Source organism: Catharus ustulatus, chromosome 38 (assembly GCF_009819885.2).
Source record: "Catharus ustulatus isolate bCatUst1 chromosome 38, bCatUst1.pri.v2, whole genome shotgun sequence".
Classification (NCBI taxonomy): domain Eukaryota; kingdom Metazoa; phylum Chordata; class Aves; order Passeriformes; family Turdidae; genus Catharus; species Catharus ustulatus.
The window spans coordinates 462,935-480,949 of record NC_046258.1 but is presented as its reverse complement, the minus strand read 5'-3'; the positions used below and the strand labels follow the sequence as shown (position 1 = coordinate 480,949).

The 18,015-nt window shown below is 46.4% G+C and overlaps 1 protein-coding gene across 1 annotated transcript in view; it reads left to right on the top strand.

Annotated features, from left to right (window-relative positions):
- SUPT16H (SPT16 homolog, facilitates chromatin remodeling subunit) overlaps window positions 1-18,015 on the top strand; it is a 43,931-nt gene that overhangs the window by 23,454 nt on the left and 2,462 nt on the right. The window contains exons 17-24 of the mRNA XM_033084394.1: window positions 111-237; window positions 2,904-3,022; window positions 5,423-5,548; window positions 8,929-9,041; window positions 10,404-10,479; window positions 13,707-13,876; window positions 15,725-15,854; window positions 17,129-17,255. Coding sequence (XP_032940285.1) covers window positions 111-237; window positions 2,904-3,022; window positions 5,423-5,548; window positions 8,929-9,041; window positions 10,404-10,479; window positions 13,707-13,876; window positions 15,725-15,854; window positions 17,129-17,255 — 988 coding nt within the window. The remainder of the gene's footprint in view (window positions 1-110; window positions 238-2,903; window positions 3,023-5,422; window positions 5,549-8,928; window positions 9,042-10,403; window positions 10,480-13,706; window positions 13,877-15,724; window positions 15,855-17,128; window positions 17,256-18,015) is intronic.

The following is an 18,015-nucleotide window of genomic DNA, read 5'->3' as shown; positions in this document are numbered from 1 at the left end:
CACTCAGGATTCAGTCACTGGTCTCTCTGTGGTCTCTCAGTGGTCAGTGGTCACTCACTGGTCACTGGTCACTCAGTGGTCACTCTGGTCACTCTGTGGTCACTCTGCAGGGCATAGTGAAGCAGGACTCGCTGGTGATCAACCTGAACCGCAGCAACCCCAAGCTGAAGGATCTCTACATCCGCCCCAACATCGCCCAGAAGAGAATGCAGGGGGCGCTCGAGGCACATGTGAACGGTCAGAAATTTACCAAAATCTGAGGAATTTAACCCAAAAAAAATCCCGAAAAAAATCTGCAAAAAAAACCCGAAAAAACCACAAAAAATCCTGAAAAAATCCTAAAAAAAATACTAAAAAATCCTGTGAAAAATGGGTGTGTACAGTGCATGCAGGGGGCGCTCGAGGCGCATGTGAATGGTGGGAAATTTAACCAAAATCTGCAAAATTTAACCCAAAAAAATTACTGCAAAAAAATCCCATAAAAATATCCGAAAAAATCCTAAAAAAATCCTAAAAAAACCACTGAAAAATTCCCAGAAATGGGGCTGTGCAGTGCATGCAGGGGGCGCTCGAGGCGCATGTGAATGGTGGGAAATTTAACCAAAATCTGCAGATTTCAACCCAAAAAAATAACTGCAAAAAAATCCCATAAAAATAACCCCAAAAAATCTAAAAAAAATCCTAAAAAATCCCAGAAATATCCCCAAAAATGGGGGTGTGCAGTGCATGCAGGGGGCGCTGGAGGCACATGTGAACGGTCAGAAATTTACCAAAATACACAGAATTTAACCCAAAAAAATTATTTAAAAAAATCCCCAAAAAAACCCTGAAAAAAACCACAAAAAATCCTGAAAAAATCCTAAAAAATACACTGAAAAATCCCCAGAAATGGGGGTGTGCAGTGCATGCAGGGGGCGCTCGAGGCGCACGTGAATGGTGGGAAATTTACCAAAATCTGCGGAATTTAACCCAAAAAAAATCCTGAAAAAAATCCCATAAAAATAACCCTAAAAAATAAAAAAAAATCCCAAAAAAATCCTAAAAAATCCCAGAAATATCCCCCAAAAAATGGGTGTGTGCAGTGCATGCAGGGGGCGCTCGAGGCGCACGTGAATGGTCAGCAAAAAACCCAAAATCTACAGAATGTAACCCAAAAAAATAACTGCAAAAAAACCCCATAAAAATAATCCCTAAAAATAAAAAAAAAAATTTAAAAAATCCTAAAAAAAATCCCCAAATTGGGGGTGTGCAGGGGCAGTTTTCTGTGAATTCTGGGATGAATTTTGGGGCCAATTTCCTGTTTTTTGGCCCATTCCCATTTTGGGTGAATTCTCTCAGATTTCAGTGTGGTTTATTTTGAATTTTGGGCTGGATTTTGGGGTGAATTCCCTGATTTTTGTCCCATTCCCATTTTGGGTGAAATCTCTCCGATTTCAGGGTGGTTTATTTTGGATTTTGGGGTGAATTCCCTGTTTTTTATCCCATTCCCATTTTGAGTGAATTCTCTCCAATTTTAAGGCAATTTAATTAAATTTTGGGCTGGATTTTGGGCTGAATTCCCTGTTTTTTATTCCATTCCCATTTTGGGTGAAATCGCTCCGATTTCAGGATGGTTTATTTTGAATTTTGGGGCGAATTTTGGGCTGAATTCCCTGTTTTTTATCCCGTTCCCATTTTGGGTGAAATCCCTCCTATTTCAGTGTGGTTTATTTTGAATTTTGGGGTGGATTTTCTGTATTTTGGGGTTGTTTATTTTGGATTTTGGGGTTGTTTTTGTGAATTTTGGGGTGAATTCCCTGTTTTTTGTTCCATTCCCATTTTGGGTGAAATCTCTCCGATTTCAGTGTGGTTTATTTTGAATTTTGGGCTGAATTCCCTGGTTTTTGGGGTGAATTTTGGGGTGGATTTTGGGCTGAATTCCATGTTTTTTGGGGCGAATTTTGGGGCGAATTTCCCGTTTTTTATCCCGTTCCCATTTTGGGTGAAATCTCTCCGATTTCAGTGTGGTTTATTTTGAATTTTGGGCTGGATTTTGGGGTGAATTCCCTGATTTTTGGTCCATTCCCATTTTGGGTCAATTCTCTCAGATTTTGGGTCGGTTTTTTGTGGATTTTGGGGTGGATTTTCTGGATTTTTATCCCATTCCCATTTTGGGTGAAATCTCTCCGATTTCTGTGTGGTTTATTTTGAATTTTGGGGCGAATTTTGGGGTGAATTCCCTGTTTTTTGTTCCATTCCCATTTTGGGTCAATTCTCTCAGATTTCAGGGCAGTTTAATTGAATTTTGGGCTGGATTTTGGGGTGAATTCCCCGTTTTTTGTCCCATTCCCATTTTGGGTGAATTCCCTCCGATTTCAAGGCAGTTTTTTGTGGATTTTGGGCTGGATTTTGGGGTGAATTTCCTGGATTTTGGGGCAATTCTCTCAGATTTTGGGGTTATTTTTTGTGAATTTTGGGGAGAATTTCCTGGTTTTTGTCCCATTCCCATTTTGGGTGAAATCTCTCCGATTTCAAGGCAATTTAATTGAATTTTGGGCTGGATTTTGGGGCGAATTCCCTGTTTTTTGTCCCATTCCCATTTTGGGTGAATTCTCTCCGATTTCAAGGCAGTTTTTTGTGGATTTTGGGTTGGATTTTCTGGATTTTTGTCCCATTCCCATTTTGGGTGAAATCTCTCCGATTTCAGTGTGGTTTATTTTGAATTTTGGGCTGGATTTTGGGGTGAATTTTGGGGTGAATTCCCCATTTTTTGTCCATTCCCATTTTGGGTGAAATCTCTCCGATTTCTGTGTGGTTTATTTTGGATTTTGGGCTGGATTTTGGGGTGAATTTTGGGGCGAATTCCCCGTTTTTTATCCCGTTCCCATTTTGGGTGAAATCCCTCCGATTTCGGGTCCCCCCAGGTTTCCGCTTCACCTCGGTGCGGGGGGACAAGGTGGACATCCTGTACAACAACATCAAGCACGCCGTGTTCCAGCCCTGCGACGGGGAGATGATCATCGTGCTGCACTTCCACCTCAAGGTTTGGGGCCAAAAACGGCGATTTTGGGCAAAACTTAAAAAAACGCAAAAAAACGGCGATTTCGGGGAAAATCCCGGCGATTTTGGGGAAAATCTCGGTGATTTTGGGGTGGGTGGAACACCAGGGGTTGGGGTTTGGGGTTTGGGGTGGGATTTTGGGGGGGATTCTGCGGGTTTGGGGAGTTTTTTGGGTGGAAAATTGGGGTTTTTGGTAAAGTTTGGGGTTTTGGGTGAAAACCTCTCAGTTTTGGGGGGAAATTTGGGGGGGTTGGGGCAGAATTGGATGGGTTTGGGGAAGAATTGATTTAGGGGTTAAATCTTGGTGGGTTTGGGTTAAAATTTGAAGGTTTTGGGTGAAAAATTGAAAGTTTTGGGTCAAAATTCAGCAGTTTTGGGTCAAAACTCATTTTGGGTGAAAACCCGGCGATTTTGGTTCAGAACTGATTTGGGCTCAAAATTTGATAGATTTGGGTGAAAATCTGATGGGTTTGAGTCAGAATTTGAAAGTTTTGGGTGAAATTTTCATGGTTTTGGTTGAAAATTCGACCGTTTTGGATCAAAATTAATTTTGGGTCAAAACCCGGCAATTTTGGGTCAGAACTGATTTGGGCTCAAAATTTGATAGGTTTGGGTGAAAATCTGATGGTTTTGGGTCAAAATTTGAAAGTTTGGAGTGAAATTTTTGTGGTTTTGAGTTAAAATTCAGCAGTTTTGGGTCAAAACTGATTTTGGGTCAAAACCTGGCGATTTTGGGTCAAAATTTCGAACTTTTGGATCAGACTCTGACATTTGGGTTCAAAATTTGAAAGTTTTGGGTCAAAATTTGAAAGTTTTGGGTCAAAATTTGAAAGTTTTGGGTGAAATTTCCATGGGTTTGGGTCAAAATTCAGCGATTTTGTGTCAAAACTCATTTTGGGTGAAAACTCAGCAATTTTGGGTCAAAATTTGACAATTTTGGGTCAGAACTGATTTGGGGTTAAAACTTGGTGGGTCTGGGTTGAAAATCTGATGGTTTTGGGTCAAAATTTGAAAGTTTTGGGTGAAAAATTGGTGGTTTTGGGTCAAAATTTGGCCATTTTGGGTCAAAACTGATTTTGGGTCAAAACCTGGTGATTTTGGGTCAAAATTTCGAACTTTTGGATCAGACTCTGACATTTGGGTTCAAAATTTGAAAGTTTTGGGTCAGAATTTTAAAGTTTTGAGTGAAATTTTCATGGTTTTGGGTGAAAATTGGGCCATTTTGTGTCAAAACTCATTTTGGGTGAAAACTCAGCGATTTTGGGTCAAAATCTGAAAGTTTTGGGTCAAACCTGAAATTTGGGGTCCAATTCTGATAGTTTTAGGTCAAAATTTGAAAGTTTTGGGTCAAGATTTGATGGTTTTCGGTGAAGAATTGATGCTTTTGGGTCAAAATTTGGCCGTTTTGGATCAAAATTCATTTTGGGTGAAAACCTGGCGATTTTGGGTCAAAACTTGGCAATTTCAGTTCAGAACTCAAAATTTTAACTCCAAACCCCCTGAACCCAATGAAAACTCCGAGCCCAAATTTCCAGATTTTTGTCAAACCCCCCCAAAAAACCCCATTTCCAAAATTTGGTAGGTTTGGGTTGAAATTTGAAAGTTTTGGGTCAGAACTCATTTTGGGTGAAAACTTGGCGATTTTGGGTCAAAATTTAAAAGTTTTGGGTCAAACCCTGAAATTCAGGATCTAAAGTTGATAGGTTTGGCTTGAAATCTGATGGGTTTGGGTCAAAATTTGAAAGTTTTGGGTGAAAACTCACTTTGGGTGAAAACTTGGCGATTTTGGGTCGAAACTTGGAAGTTTTGGGTGGAAACTTGGCAATTTTGGGTCAGAACTGATTTGGCCTCAAAATTTGATAGGTTTGGGTGAAAATCTGATGGTTTTGGGTCAAAATTTGAAAGTTTTGGCTAAAAACTTGGTAATTTTGGGTGAAAATTTAGCGATTTTGTGTCAAAACTGATTTTGGGTGAAAACCCGGCGATTTTGGGTCAAAACTCATTTTGGGCGGAAAATTGGTGGGTTTGGGTCAGAACTGATTTGGGGTTAAAACTTGGTGGGTTTGGGTTAAAAATGTGAAGGTTTTGAGTCAGAATTTGAAAGTTTTGGGTGAAAATTCAGCAGTTTTGTGTCAAAATTAATTTTGGGTGAAAACTCGGCGATTTTGGGTCAGAACTCTCAGTTCAAAACCCAAAATCCTGACCCCAAACCCCTCGAGCCCAACCCCACAATTCCAACCCCAAATTTCCAGATTTCCCCAAACCCCCCCCCAAAAAACCCCACTCCCAAAATCGCGAATTTCCCCAAATTTTTGAATTTCCCCAAAATTTTTGAATTTCCCAAACTTGTGAATTTTCCCAAAATCCGGGTTTTTCCGCCCAGAACGCGATCATGTTCGGCAAGAAGCGGCACACGGACGTGCAGTTCTACACCGAGGTGGGCGAGATCACCACGGACCTGGGCAAGCACCAGCACATGCACGACCGCGACGACCTCTACGCCGAGCAGGTGCGGGGTTGGGGGGAAAACATGGGATTTTGGGAAAATTCACAGTTTTGGGGAATGTGGGGGTTTGGGGGGAAAAATGGGGATTTTGGGAAAAATGGGATTTTGGGGGGAAAAACGGAGATTTTGGGAAAATTCACAGTTTTGGGGGGAAAAAAACGGGATTTTGGGAAAAATGGGGATTTTGGGAAAATGGGGGGATTGGGGTGAAAATGGGGATTTTGGGAAAATTCACGGTTTTGGGGAAAATGGGGGTTTTGGGTAATCTGTGGTTTTGGGGAGAAAAATGGAAATTTTGGGGCGAAAAATGGCGATTTTGGAAATATGGGGGATTTGGGGTGAAAAACAGGGATTTTGGGTAATCTGAGTGTGGTTTTGGGGAGAAAAATGGGAATTTTGGGGGGAAAAACGGGGATTTTGGGAAATGTGGGGATTTTGGGGAATACAGGGATTTGGGGGGAAAAACGGGGATTTTGGGAAAATTCACAGTTTTGGGAAAATACAGGGATTTTGGGGAAAATGGGGATTTGGGGGGAAAACAGGGATTTGGGGAAATGTGGGGGTTTGGGGGGAAAAACGGGGATTTTGGGAAAATTCACAGTTTTGGGGAAAACGGGGATTTTGGGAAAAATGGGGGATTGGGGAAAATGGGGGGTTTGGGAGGAAAAACCGGGATTTTGGGAAATGTGGGGATTTGGGGATAAAATGGGGATTTTGGGAAAAAATGGGGAGTTGGGGAAGTATACAGGGGTTTGGGGGGAAAAATGGGATTTTGGGAAAAATGGGGATTTTGGGGAATGTGGGGATTTGGGGGGAAAAACGGGGATTTTGGGGAAATACAGAGATTTGGGGGGAAAAATGGGGATTTTGGGAAAAATGGGGTTTTGGGGAAATACAGGGGGTTTGGGGGGAAAAACAGAGATTTTGGGAAAAATGGGATTTTGGGGAAATACAGGGGTTTCAGGAAATGTGGAGGTTTGGGGGGAAAAATGGGGATTTTGGGAAAAATGGGATATTGGGAAAATTCACAGTTTTGGGAAAATTCACAGTTTTGGGGAAATACAGGGGTTTGGGGGGAAAAACCGGGATTTTGGGAAAATTCACAGTTTTGGGGAAAATGGGGATTTTGGGAAAAATGGGGATTTTGGGAAATGTGGGAGTTTGGGGGGAAAAATGGGGGTTTTGGGAAAAATGGGGATTTTGGGGAAAATATGGGGATTTTGGGAAATGTGGGGGTTTGGGGGGAAAAAGGGAGATTTTGGGAAAAATGGGGATTTTGGGAAAATGGGGGTTTGGGAAAATGGAGATTTTTGGGGTGAAAAGCAGGGATTTTGGGTAATCTGAGTGTGGTTTTGGGGAGAAAAATGGGGATTTGGGGGGAAAAATGGGGATTTTGGGAAAAATGGGGTTTTGGGGTAAAAAATGGGATTTTGCAAAATGTGGGAGTTTGGGGGGAAAAATGGGGAGTTTGGGAAAAAATGGGATTTTGGGGGGAAAAACAGGATTTTGGGAAATGTGGGGTTTTGGGGGAAATGGGGATTTTGGGAAAAATGGGGATTTGGGAGAAATGGGTGGAAAAACCGGGATTTTGGGAAATACAGGGGTTTGGGAAATACAGGGGTTTGGAGGGAAAAACGGGGATTTTGGGAAAAATGGGATTTTGGGAAAATTCACAGTTTTGGGGAATGTGGGGATTTGGGGGGAAAAACCGGGATTTTGGGAAAAAATGGGGATTTGGGAAAAAAAATGGGGATTTTGGGAAAAAATGGGGATTTTGGGAAAAATGGGGATTTTGGGAAAAAATGGGGATTTTGGGAAAAATGGGGGTTTGGGGGAAAAACAGGGAGTTTGGGAAAAATGCGGATTTTGGGGGGAAAAAACGGGATTTTGGGAAAAACGGGATTTTGGGAAAAAAACAGGGGGTTTGGGGAAAAATGGGGGTTTGGGGGGAAAAAACGGGATTTTGGGAAAAATGGGATTTTGAGGGGAAAATGGGATTTTGGGAAAATTCACAGTTTTGGGGAAAATGGGAGTTTGGGGGAAAAAACGGGATTTTGGGAAAAAAATGGGATTTTGGGAAAAATGGGATTTGGGGAAAAATGGGGATTTGGGGGGAAAAACCGGGAGTTTGGGGAAAATGGGATTTTGGGAAATACAGAGATTTGGGGGGAAAAAGGGAGATTTTGGGAAAATTCACAGTTTTGGGGAATGTGGGGGTTTGGGGGGAAAAATGGGGATTTTGGGAAAAAACGGGATTTTGGGAAAATTCACAGTTTTGGGAAAATTCACAGTTTTGGGGAAATACAGGGAGTTTGGGGGGAAAAATGGGGATTTTGGGAAAATTCACAGTTTTGGGGAAAATGGGGATTTGGGGGAAATGGGGTTTGGGGGGAAAAACGGGGATTTTGGGAAAAATGGGATTTTGGGAAAATGTGGGGGTTTGGGGAAATACAGGGGTTTGGGGGGAAAAACGGGATTTTGGGAAAAACGGGGTTTTGGGGAAAATGGGGATTTGGGGGGAAAAACAGAGATTTTGGGAAAAAAAGGGGATTTTGGGGTAAAAAATGGGATTTTGGGGTGAATTTTTTGGGGTGAAAAACAGGGATTTTGGGTAATCTGAGTGTGGTTGTGGGGTGAAAAATGGAAATTTCGGGGAAAAATGGGGATTTTGGGGGGGAAAAATGGGGATTTTGGGAAAAATCGGGGTTTTGGGGAAAAAGGGGATTTTGGAACATTCTGGAACCTTCCTGGGCAGCACATTCTGGTGATTCTGGTGGTTTTTGGAATTTTTTAAATTTTTTGAAGTTTTTTTAAGGTTTTTTTTAGAGGTTTTAAATTTTTGGGGTTTTTTTTGGTGGGGGGGGATTTTGGGTCATTTCCAGGGGGATTTTTGGGGTCACTTCCTCAGATTTTTTGGGGTCATTTCCTGGGATTTTTTGGGCTGGATCCCCGGGATTTTTGGGGTGAATTCCAGGGATTTTGGGTCAGATGGAGCAGGAGATTTTTGGAGTGATTTCCATGAATTTTTTGGGGCGATTTCCGTGGTTTTTGGGCCATTCCCATGGGGATTTTTTGCCGTTCCTTTTCCATGAATTTTTGGGCTGAATTCCTGTGATTTTGGGTCAGATGGAGCGGGAGATTTTTTGAGGTGAATTCCATGGAATTTTTGGGGTGAATCCCTGGATTTTTTGGTGTGTTTTCCATGAATTTTTGGGGTAAATTCTGTGGATTTTGGGTCCCAGATGGAGCGGGAGATTTTTTCAATGATTCCCATTAAATTTTTGGGGTAAATTCCCGTGATTTTGGGTCAGATGGAGTAGGAGATTTTTTTCAATGATTCCCATTAAATTTTTGGGGTAAATTCTCTGGATTTTGGGTCCCAGATGGAGCGGGAGATGCGGCACAAGCTGAAAACCGCGTTCAAGAATTTCATCGAGAAGGTCGAGGCGCTGACCAAGGAGGAGCTCGAGTTCGAGGTGCCCTTCAGAGAACTGGGGTGAGTTTGGGGAGAAAAACCGGGAAATTGGGAAAAATGGGGAGAAAAATGGGAAAAACGGGAAAAAAAAACGGGAAAAAACCAGGAAAAAATGGGGAAAAAATGGGGAAAAAAAACAGGAAAAATGAGAAAAAATGGGGAAAAAATGGGGAAAAAAATGGGAAAATGAGGGAAAAAATGGGGAGAAATGTGGGGGTGCCCTTCCGGGAGCTGGGGTGAGTTTGGGGGGAAAAACCGGGAAAACGGTAAAAATGGGGAGAAAAATGGCAAAAACGGGAAAAAATGGGGAAAAAAGAGAAAAATGGGGAAAAGAAACAGGAAAAAATGGGGAAAAATGGGAAAAATGAGGGGAAAATGGGGGGGGTGCCCTTCAGGGAGCTGGGGTGAGTTTGGGGTGAAAAACGGGGAAAACGGTAAAAAATAGGGAAAAAATGGGGAGAAAAACGGGAAAAAATGGGGAAAAAAATGGGAAAAAATGGGGAAAATGGGGCTAAAAATGGGGAAAAAAGACAGGAAAAAATGGGGGAAAAATGGGAAATATGAGGGGAAATTGGGGGGGTGCCCTTCAGGGAGCTGGGGTGAGTTTGGGGGGAAAAACGGGGAAATCGGGAAAAGTGGGGAGAAAAACTGCAAAAATGGGGGAAAAAACCAGGAAAAAATGGGAAAAAAACAAGGAAAAATGGGAAAAAATAGGGAAAAAATGAGGGGAAAGTGGGAAAAATGAGGGGGTGCCCTTCCGGGAGCTGGGGTGAGTTTGGGGCCAAAAACCAGGAAATTGGGAAAAATGGGGATAAAGGAGAAAAATGGGGAAAAAAAACCAGGAAAAAATGGGGAAAAAAATGGGGGAGAAATGGGAAAAACGGGGAAAAAATGAGGAGGAAAATGGGAAAAAACTGGGAGAAAAATGGGATTTCTCCCCCAAATTTTGGGGGTTTTGTTCCATTTTTTGGGATTTTTCTCCATTTTTGGGATTTTTCCCCCAAATTTTTGGGATTTTTCTCAGTTTTGGGGATTTTTCTCCATTTTTGGTTTTTTTCTCCCCCAAATATTTTGGGGATTTTGCTCCATTTTTGGGATTTTTCTCCATTTTGGGGGATTTTGCTCCAGTTTTGGGATTTTTTTCCCCCAAATTTTGGGGGTTTTGTTCCATTTTGGGGGATTTTTCTCAATTTTGGGGATTTTTCCCTCCAAATTTTGGGGGATTTTTCTCCATTTTTGGAATTTTGTTCCATTTGGGGGATTTTGCCCCATTTTTTGGGATTTTTTCCCCCCAGATTTTTGGGATTTTGCTGTGTTTTCGGGATTTTTCTCCATTTTTGGTTTTTTCACCCCAAAATTTGTGTAATTTTTGTTTCCTCTCAGGTTCAACGGCGCCCCGTACCGCAGCACCTGCCTGCTGCAGCCCACCAGCAGCGCCCTGGTCAACTGCACGGAATGGGTGAGTGCAGGTGTGATAGGACAGGTGTGTCACAGGTGTGAGACAGGTACCCTCAGGTGTGCTCAGGTGTGTCATAGAGAGAGCCACAGGTACCCCCAGGTGTGTCATAGAGAGCCACCAGCAGCGCCCTGGTCAACTGCACGGAATGGGTGAGTGCAGGTGTGATAGGACAGGTGTGCTCAGGTGTGCTCAGGTGTGTCCTCAGGTGTGGGACAGGTGTGGGACAGGTACCCCCAGGTGTGTCACAGGGAGCTCAGGTGTGCCCTGGTCAACTGCACGGAATGGGTGAGTGCAGGTGGGGACAGGTGAGACAGGTGTGTCACAGGTGTGTCATAGAGAGCCACAGGTGTGTCCTGAGACACCCCCAGGTGTGCCCTGGTCAACTGCACAGAGTGGGTGAGTGCTCAGGTGTGCTCAGGTGGGGACAGGTGTGGGACAGGTGTGTCACAGGTGAGCTCAGGTGTGTCACAGGGACCCACCAGCAGCGCCCTGGTCAACTGCACCGAGTGGGTGAGTGCAGGTGGGGACAGGTGTGATAGGACAGGTGTGTGCTCAGGTGTGTCACAGGTGTGTGCTCAGGTGTGTCATAGAGAGCCACAGGTGTGTCCTGAGACACCCACAGGTGTGTGACAGGTACTCACAGGTGTGCCCTGGTCAACTGCACCGAGTGGGTGAGTGCTCAGGTGTGCTCAGGTGGGGACAGGTGTGTCACAGGTACCCACAGGTGTGTCCTGGTCAACTGCACAGAGTGGGTGAGTGCTCAGGTGTGATAGGACAGGTGTGCTCAGGTGTGCTCAGGTGTGTCACAGGTACCCTCAGGTGTGTCATAGAGAGCCCCAGGTGTGTCACAGGTACCCACAGGTGTGTGCTCAGGTGTGTCATAGGGACCCCCAGGTGTGTCCTGAGACACCCACAGGTGTGCCCTGGTGCACTCAGATGTTACTCAGGTGTATCAGAGGTGCACTCAGGTGACCCCAGGTGTATCACAGGTGTACCCAGGTGCACTCAGGTGTATCCAGGTGTGCCCAGGTGCACTCAGGTGACCCCAGGTGTATCCCAGGTAACCCCAGGTGTCTCCCCAGCCCCCGTTCGTGGTGACCCTGGACGAGGTGGAGCTGATCCCCGGCCCCAGGTGTAACTCAGGTGTACCCAGGTTAACTCAGGTATACTCAGGTGTGCTCAGGTGTGTCACAGGTATACTCAGGTGTATCCCAGGTAACCCCAGGTGTGTTTTTAGCCCCCATTCGTGGTGACCCTGGACGAGGTGGAGCTGATCCACTGCCCCAGGTGTAACTCAGGTGCACTCAGGTGTATCACAGATATATCCAGGTGCACTCAGGTGCACTCAGGTGTGCTCAGGTGTGCTCAGGTGTATCCCAGGTAACCCCAGGTGTGTTTTTAGCCTCCGTTCGTGGTGACCCTGGACGAGGTGGAGCTGATCCACTGCCCCAGGTGTAACTCAGGTATATCCAGGTGTATCACAGGTGCACTCAGGTGCACTCAGGTGTATCACAGGTATACTCAGGTGCACTCAGGTGTAACCCAGGTGTGTTTCCAGCCCCCGTTCGTGGTGACCCTGGACGAGGTGGAGCTGATCCACTGCCCCAGGTGTAACTCAGGTGTACCCAGGTGTATCACAGGTATACTCAGGTGCACTCAGGTGTATCACAGGTGCACTCAGGTGTATCCCAGGTAACCCCAGGTGTGTTTTTAGCCCCCGTTCGTGGTGACCCTGGACGAGGTGGAGCTGATCCCCTGCCCCAGGTGTAACTCAGGTGTACCTCAGGTGTACCCAGGTGTATCCAGGTGTATCACAGGTATACTCAGGTGCACTCAGGTGTGCTCAGGTGTGCTCAAGTGTATCCCAGGTGACCCCAGGTGTGTTTCAGCCCCCGTTTGTGGTGACCCTGGACGAGGTGGAGCTGATCCCCTGCCCCAGGTGTAACTCAGGTGTAACTCAGGTGTGCCCAGGTTAACTCAGGTGTTACTCAGGTGTGCTCAGGTGTGTCACAGGTATACTCAGGTGTATCCCAGGTGACCCCAGGTGTGTTTCCAGCCCCCATTCGTGGTGACCCTGGACGAGGTGGAGCTGATCCCCGGCCCCAGGTGTAACTCAGGTGTAACTCAGGTGTATCCAGGTGTTACCCAGGTGTGCTCAGGTGTAACCCAGGTGTCTCCCCAGCCCCCGTTCATGGTGACCCTGGACGAGGTGGAGCTGATCCCCTGCCCCAGGTGTAACTCAGGTGCACTCAGGTGTACCCAGGTGTATCACAGGTTAACTCAGGTGTATCACAGGTGTATCCAGGTGCACTCAGGTGTATCCAGGTGTATCTCAGGTGACCCCAGGTGTGTTTCCAGCCCCCGTTCGTGGTGACCCTGGACGAGGTGGAGCTGATCCCCTGCCCCAGGTGTAACTCAGGTGTAACTCAGGTGTGCTCAGGTGTGTCACAGGTATATCCAGGTGCACTCAGGTGTAACTCAGCTGTGCCCAGGTGTATCCAGGTGTGCTCAGGTGCACTCAGGTGTGCTCAGGTGTAACTCAGGTGTCTCCCCAGCCTCCATTTGTGGTGACCCTGGACGAGGTGGAGCTGATCCCCTGCCCCAGGTGTAACTCAGCTGTACCCAGGTGTATCACAGGTATATCCAGGTGCACTCAGGTGTGCTCAGGTGTACCCAGGTGTGCCCAGGTGTAACCCAGGTGTCTCCCCAGCCCTCGTTCGTGGTGACCCTGGACGAGGTGGAGCTGATCCCCTGCCCCAGGTGTAACTCAGGTGTACCCAGGTTAACTCAGGTGTAACTCAGGTGTATCTCAGGTGTGCCCAGGTGTGCTCAGGTGTGCCCAGGTGTGCTCAGGTGTAACTCAGGTGTGTCCCTGTCCCCCCAGCCCCCATTTGTGGTGACCCTGGACGAGGTGGAGCTGATCCCCTGCCCCAGGTGTAACTCAGGTGTAACTCAGGTGTACCCAGGTTAACTCAGGTGTAACTCAGCTGTACCCAGGTGTATCACAGGTGCACTCAGGTGTATCCAGGTGTGCTCAGGTGTATCCCAGGTGACCCCAGGTGTGTTTTTAGCCTCCATTCGTGGTGACCCTGGACGAGGTGGAGCTGATCCCCTGCCCCAGGTGTAACTCAGGTGTAACTCAGGTGTACCCAGGTTAACTCAGGTGTATCACAGGTGCACTCAGGTGTATCCAGGTGTATCCCAGGTAACCCCAGGTGTGTTTCCAGCCCCCGTTTGTGGTGACCCTGGACGAGGTGGAGCTGATCCACTTTGAGCGCGTGCAGTTCCACCTCAAGAACTTCGACCTGGTGATCGTCTACAAGGACTACGCGCGCAAGGTGACCATGATCAACGCCATCCCCGTGGCCTCGCTCGACCCCATCAAGGAGTGGCTCAAGTGAGCGCGGCACGGGGGGTTGGGGATCTTTATTTTAATTTTTGGGGATTTTTGGGATTTTTTGGGGATTTTTTTAGGATTTTTTTAGGAATTTTTTTGGGTTTTTTTAGGATTTTTTTTTATTTTTTAGAAATTTTTTAGGATTTTTTAGGGGTTTCTTGGGGGATTTTTTGGGGGGGTTTTGGGAATTTTTTGGGATTTTTCAGGATTTTTTAGGGATTTTTTTGGGGTTTTTTTAGGATTTTTTGGGGTTTTTTGTAGGATTTTTTGGGGTTTTTTTTAGGATTTTTAAAGGATTTTTTAGGATTTTTTGCGGGATTTTTTGGGGGAATTTTTTGAGATTTTTTTTTTAATTTTCGGGGATTTTTTAGGATTTTTTGGGGGGTTATTTGGGATTTTTTTAGGATTTTTTAAAGGATTTTTTGGGATTTTTTGGGGATTTTTTTAGGATTTTTGGGGGTTTTTTGGGATTTTTTTGGGATTTTTGGGGATTTTTTATGATTTTTTGGGGATTTTTTGGAAAATTTTGAGATTTTTTTTTTATTTGTGGGGATTTTTTTGGGATTTTTTTAGGATTTTTGGGGGGGATTTTTTTAGGATTTTTTGGGGATTTTTTTAAGGATTCTTTAGGGGTTTTTTTGGGATTTTTTGGGGGGATTTTTTAGGATTTTTTGGGTTTTTTTAGGGATTTTTTGGGATTTTTTTAGGATTTTTTGGGGGATTTTTTGGGGATTTTTTTGGGGTTTTTTGGGGTTTTTTTAGGGGTGTTTTGGGGGATTTTTTTAGGGATTTTTTGGGGTTTTTTTAGGATTTTTTTTTTATTTTTTAGGATTTTTTAGGATTTTTTGGGGGATTTTTTAGGATTTTTTTCGGGGTTTTTTGGGATTTTTGGGAATTTTTTTTTTATTTTTATGGGGATTTTTTGGGATTTTTTTGGGGAGTTTTTTGGAGTTTTTTGGGGATTTTTTAAGATTTTTGGGGGGGGATTTTTTGGGGATTTTTTGGGGATTTTTTTGGGGTATTTTAGGGGTTTTTTGGGAATTTTTGGAGTTTTTTTTTATTTTTGGGGATTTCTTTTGGGTTTTTGGGGGGATGTTTTTGGGATTTTTTTAGGATTTTTTTGGGGTTTTTTTGGGGATTTTTTGGGGGATTTTTTGGGGGATTTTTTGGGGTTTTTTTGGGGATTTTTGGGGGATTTTTTAGGGTTTTTAAGGGGTTTTTTAAAGTTTTTAATTTTGGGGGGTTTTATATTTTTTTAAAGACTTTTTTTTAACTTTCTGAAATTTCACTCTTATCTCACCTGTCTCACCTGTCTCACCTGTCCCAATTTTTTGTCACCTATCTCACCTGTGTCTCACCTGTCCATCTCTCACCTGTCTCATCTCACCTGTCCCATCTCACCTGTCTCACCTGTATCTCATCTCTCACCTGTGTCTCACCTGTCTCATTTATCTCTCACCTGTCTCTCACCTGTCTTACCTGTCTCACCTGTCTCACCTGTCCGTGTCTCACCTGTATCTCACCTGTCCCATCTCTCACCTGTCCCTCACCTGTCTCATTTATCTCTCACCTGTCTCTCACCTGTCTTACCTGTCTCACCTGTCTCACCTGTCCAATTTGTGTCTCACCTGTCCCATTTATCTCTCACCTGTCCCTCACCTGTCTGTATCTCACCTGTCTCACCTGTCTGTATCTCATCTCACCTGTCCCTCACCTGTCTCACCTGTCCCATTTATCCCTCACCTGTCCCACCTGTGTCTCACCTGTCTCTCACCTGTCTCACCTGTCCATATCTCACCTGTCCCACCTGTCCATGTCTCACCTGTCCCTCACCTGTCCCCCCTGCAGCTCGTGTGACCTCAAGTACACCGAGGGCGTTCAGTCGCTGAACTGGACCAAGATCATGAAAACGATCGTGGACGACCCCGAGGGCTTCTTCGAGCAGGGGGGGTGGAGCTTCCTGGAGCCCGAGGGAGAGGTGAGGCACACCTGGGGTACACCTGGGACAGGTGTGATACACCTGGGATACACCTAAACACACCTGGGATACACCTGAACACACCTGAACACAGCTGGGCTTCTTCGAGCAGGGGGGGTGGAGCTTCCTGGAGCCCGAGGGAGAGGTGAGACACACCTGGGGACACACCTGGGACAGGTGTGATACACCTGGGACACAGCCACACACCTGGGGACACACCTGGGACAGGTGAGACACACCTGGGACACACCTGGGGACAGCTGGGTACACCTGGGACACACCTGAACACAGCTGGGCTTCTTTGAGCAGGGGGGGTGGAGCTTCCTGGAACCTGAGGGAGAGGTGAGGCACACCTGGGACACACCTGTGCACACCTGGGCACACCTGGGACACACCTGGGTACACCTGGGTACAGCTGGGATACACCTGAACACACCTGGGACACACCTGAACACACCTGGGCTTCTTCGAGCAGGGGGGGTGGAGCTTCCTGGAGCCCGAGGGAGAGGTGAGGCACACCTGGGACAGGTGGGTACACCTGGGACACACCTGGGTACAGCTGGGATACAGCTGGGGTACACCTAAACACACCTGGGGACACACCTGGGATAGCTGGGACACACCTGAACACAGCTGGGACACACCTGGGCTTCTTCGAGCGGGGGGGCTGGAGCTTCCTGGAGCCCGAGGGAGAGGTGAGGCACACCTGGGGACAGGTGAGACACACCTGGGGGTACACACACACACCTGGGGACAGGTGAGACACACCTGGGGACAGGTGAGACACACGTGGGGGTACACACACACACCTGGGGCACACCCAGGTCACACCTGACACCTCCCTCCCTCACCTGTTCCTGTCTCACCTGTCCTGTCTCACCTGTCCCATCTCACCTGTCCCATCTCACCTGTCCCATCTCACCTGTCCCACCTGTGTCTCACCTGTCTCACCTGTCCCATCTCACCTGTCTCACCTGTCTGTATCTCACCTGTCCATGTCTCACCTGTCCCACCTGTTCTCACCTGTGTCCCCTCACCTGTCCATGTCTCACCTGTCCCATCTCACCTGTCTGTATCTCACCTGTCCCATCTCACCTGTCTCACCTGTCCCTGTCACCTGTCCCATCTCACCTGTCCCATCTCACCTGTCCATGTCTCACCTGTCCATGTCTCACCTGTCCCTCTCACCTGTCCCCTCTCACCTGTCTGTATCTCACCTGTCCCATCTCACCTGTCTCACCTGTGTCCCCTCACCTGTCCCTGTCACCTGCCAGGGCTCGGAGGCGGAGCCAGGTGAGTCGGAGTCGGAGCTGGAGGACGAGACCTTCAACCCCTCGGAGGAGGACGAGGAGGAGGAGGAGGACAGCGATGAAGATTATTCATCTGAGGCTGAGGAGTCAGGTGAGACACACCTGGGGAACACCTGGGCACACCTGGGGGACACCTGGGGGACACGTGGGGTACCTGGGGACATCTGGGGGACACCTGGGACCCACCTGAACTCACCTGGGACACATCTGAGATACACCTGGGGACACCTGGGGACACCTGGGACACACCCACACACCTGAGACACACCTGGGGACACCTGGGACACACCTGAGATACACCTGAACACACCTGAGATACACCTGGGGACACCTGGGGATACCTGGGGACACACCTGGGGACAGCGATGAAGATTATTCGTCTGAGGCCGAGGAGTCAGGTGAGTGCACCTGGGGGACACCTGAACACACCTGGAGACATCTGGGACACACCTGGGACACACCTGGGTTTCCTCCATTTTTTCCCTTTTTTCCCCCCATTTTTCTCTATTTCCCTTTTCCCCAATTTCCCCGTTTTCACCCCATTTTTCTGAATTCCCATTTTTTCTGTTTTTCCCACTTTCCCCATTTTCCCCCCATTTTTTCTCTTTTCCCAATTTCCCCGTTTTTCCCCCCACATTTCCTGTATTTCTCAATTTCCAATTTTCCCGTTTTCCCCATTTTTCACCCCATTTTCCCCCCATATTTCCCAATTCCCAATTTCCCCAATTTCCCCATTTTTCCCCCCATTTTTCCCCTATTTCTCATTTCCCATTTTTCCCAATTCCCAATTTTCCCAATTTCCCCGTTTTTCACCCCATGTTTCCCACATTTCTCAATTCCCGTTTTTTGTC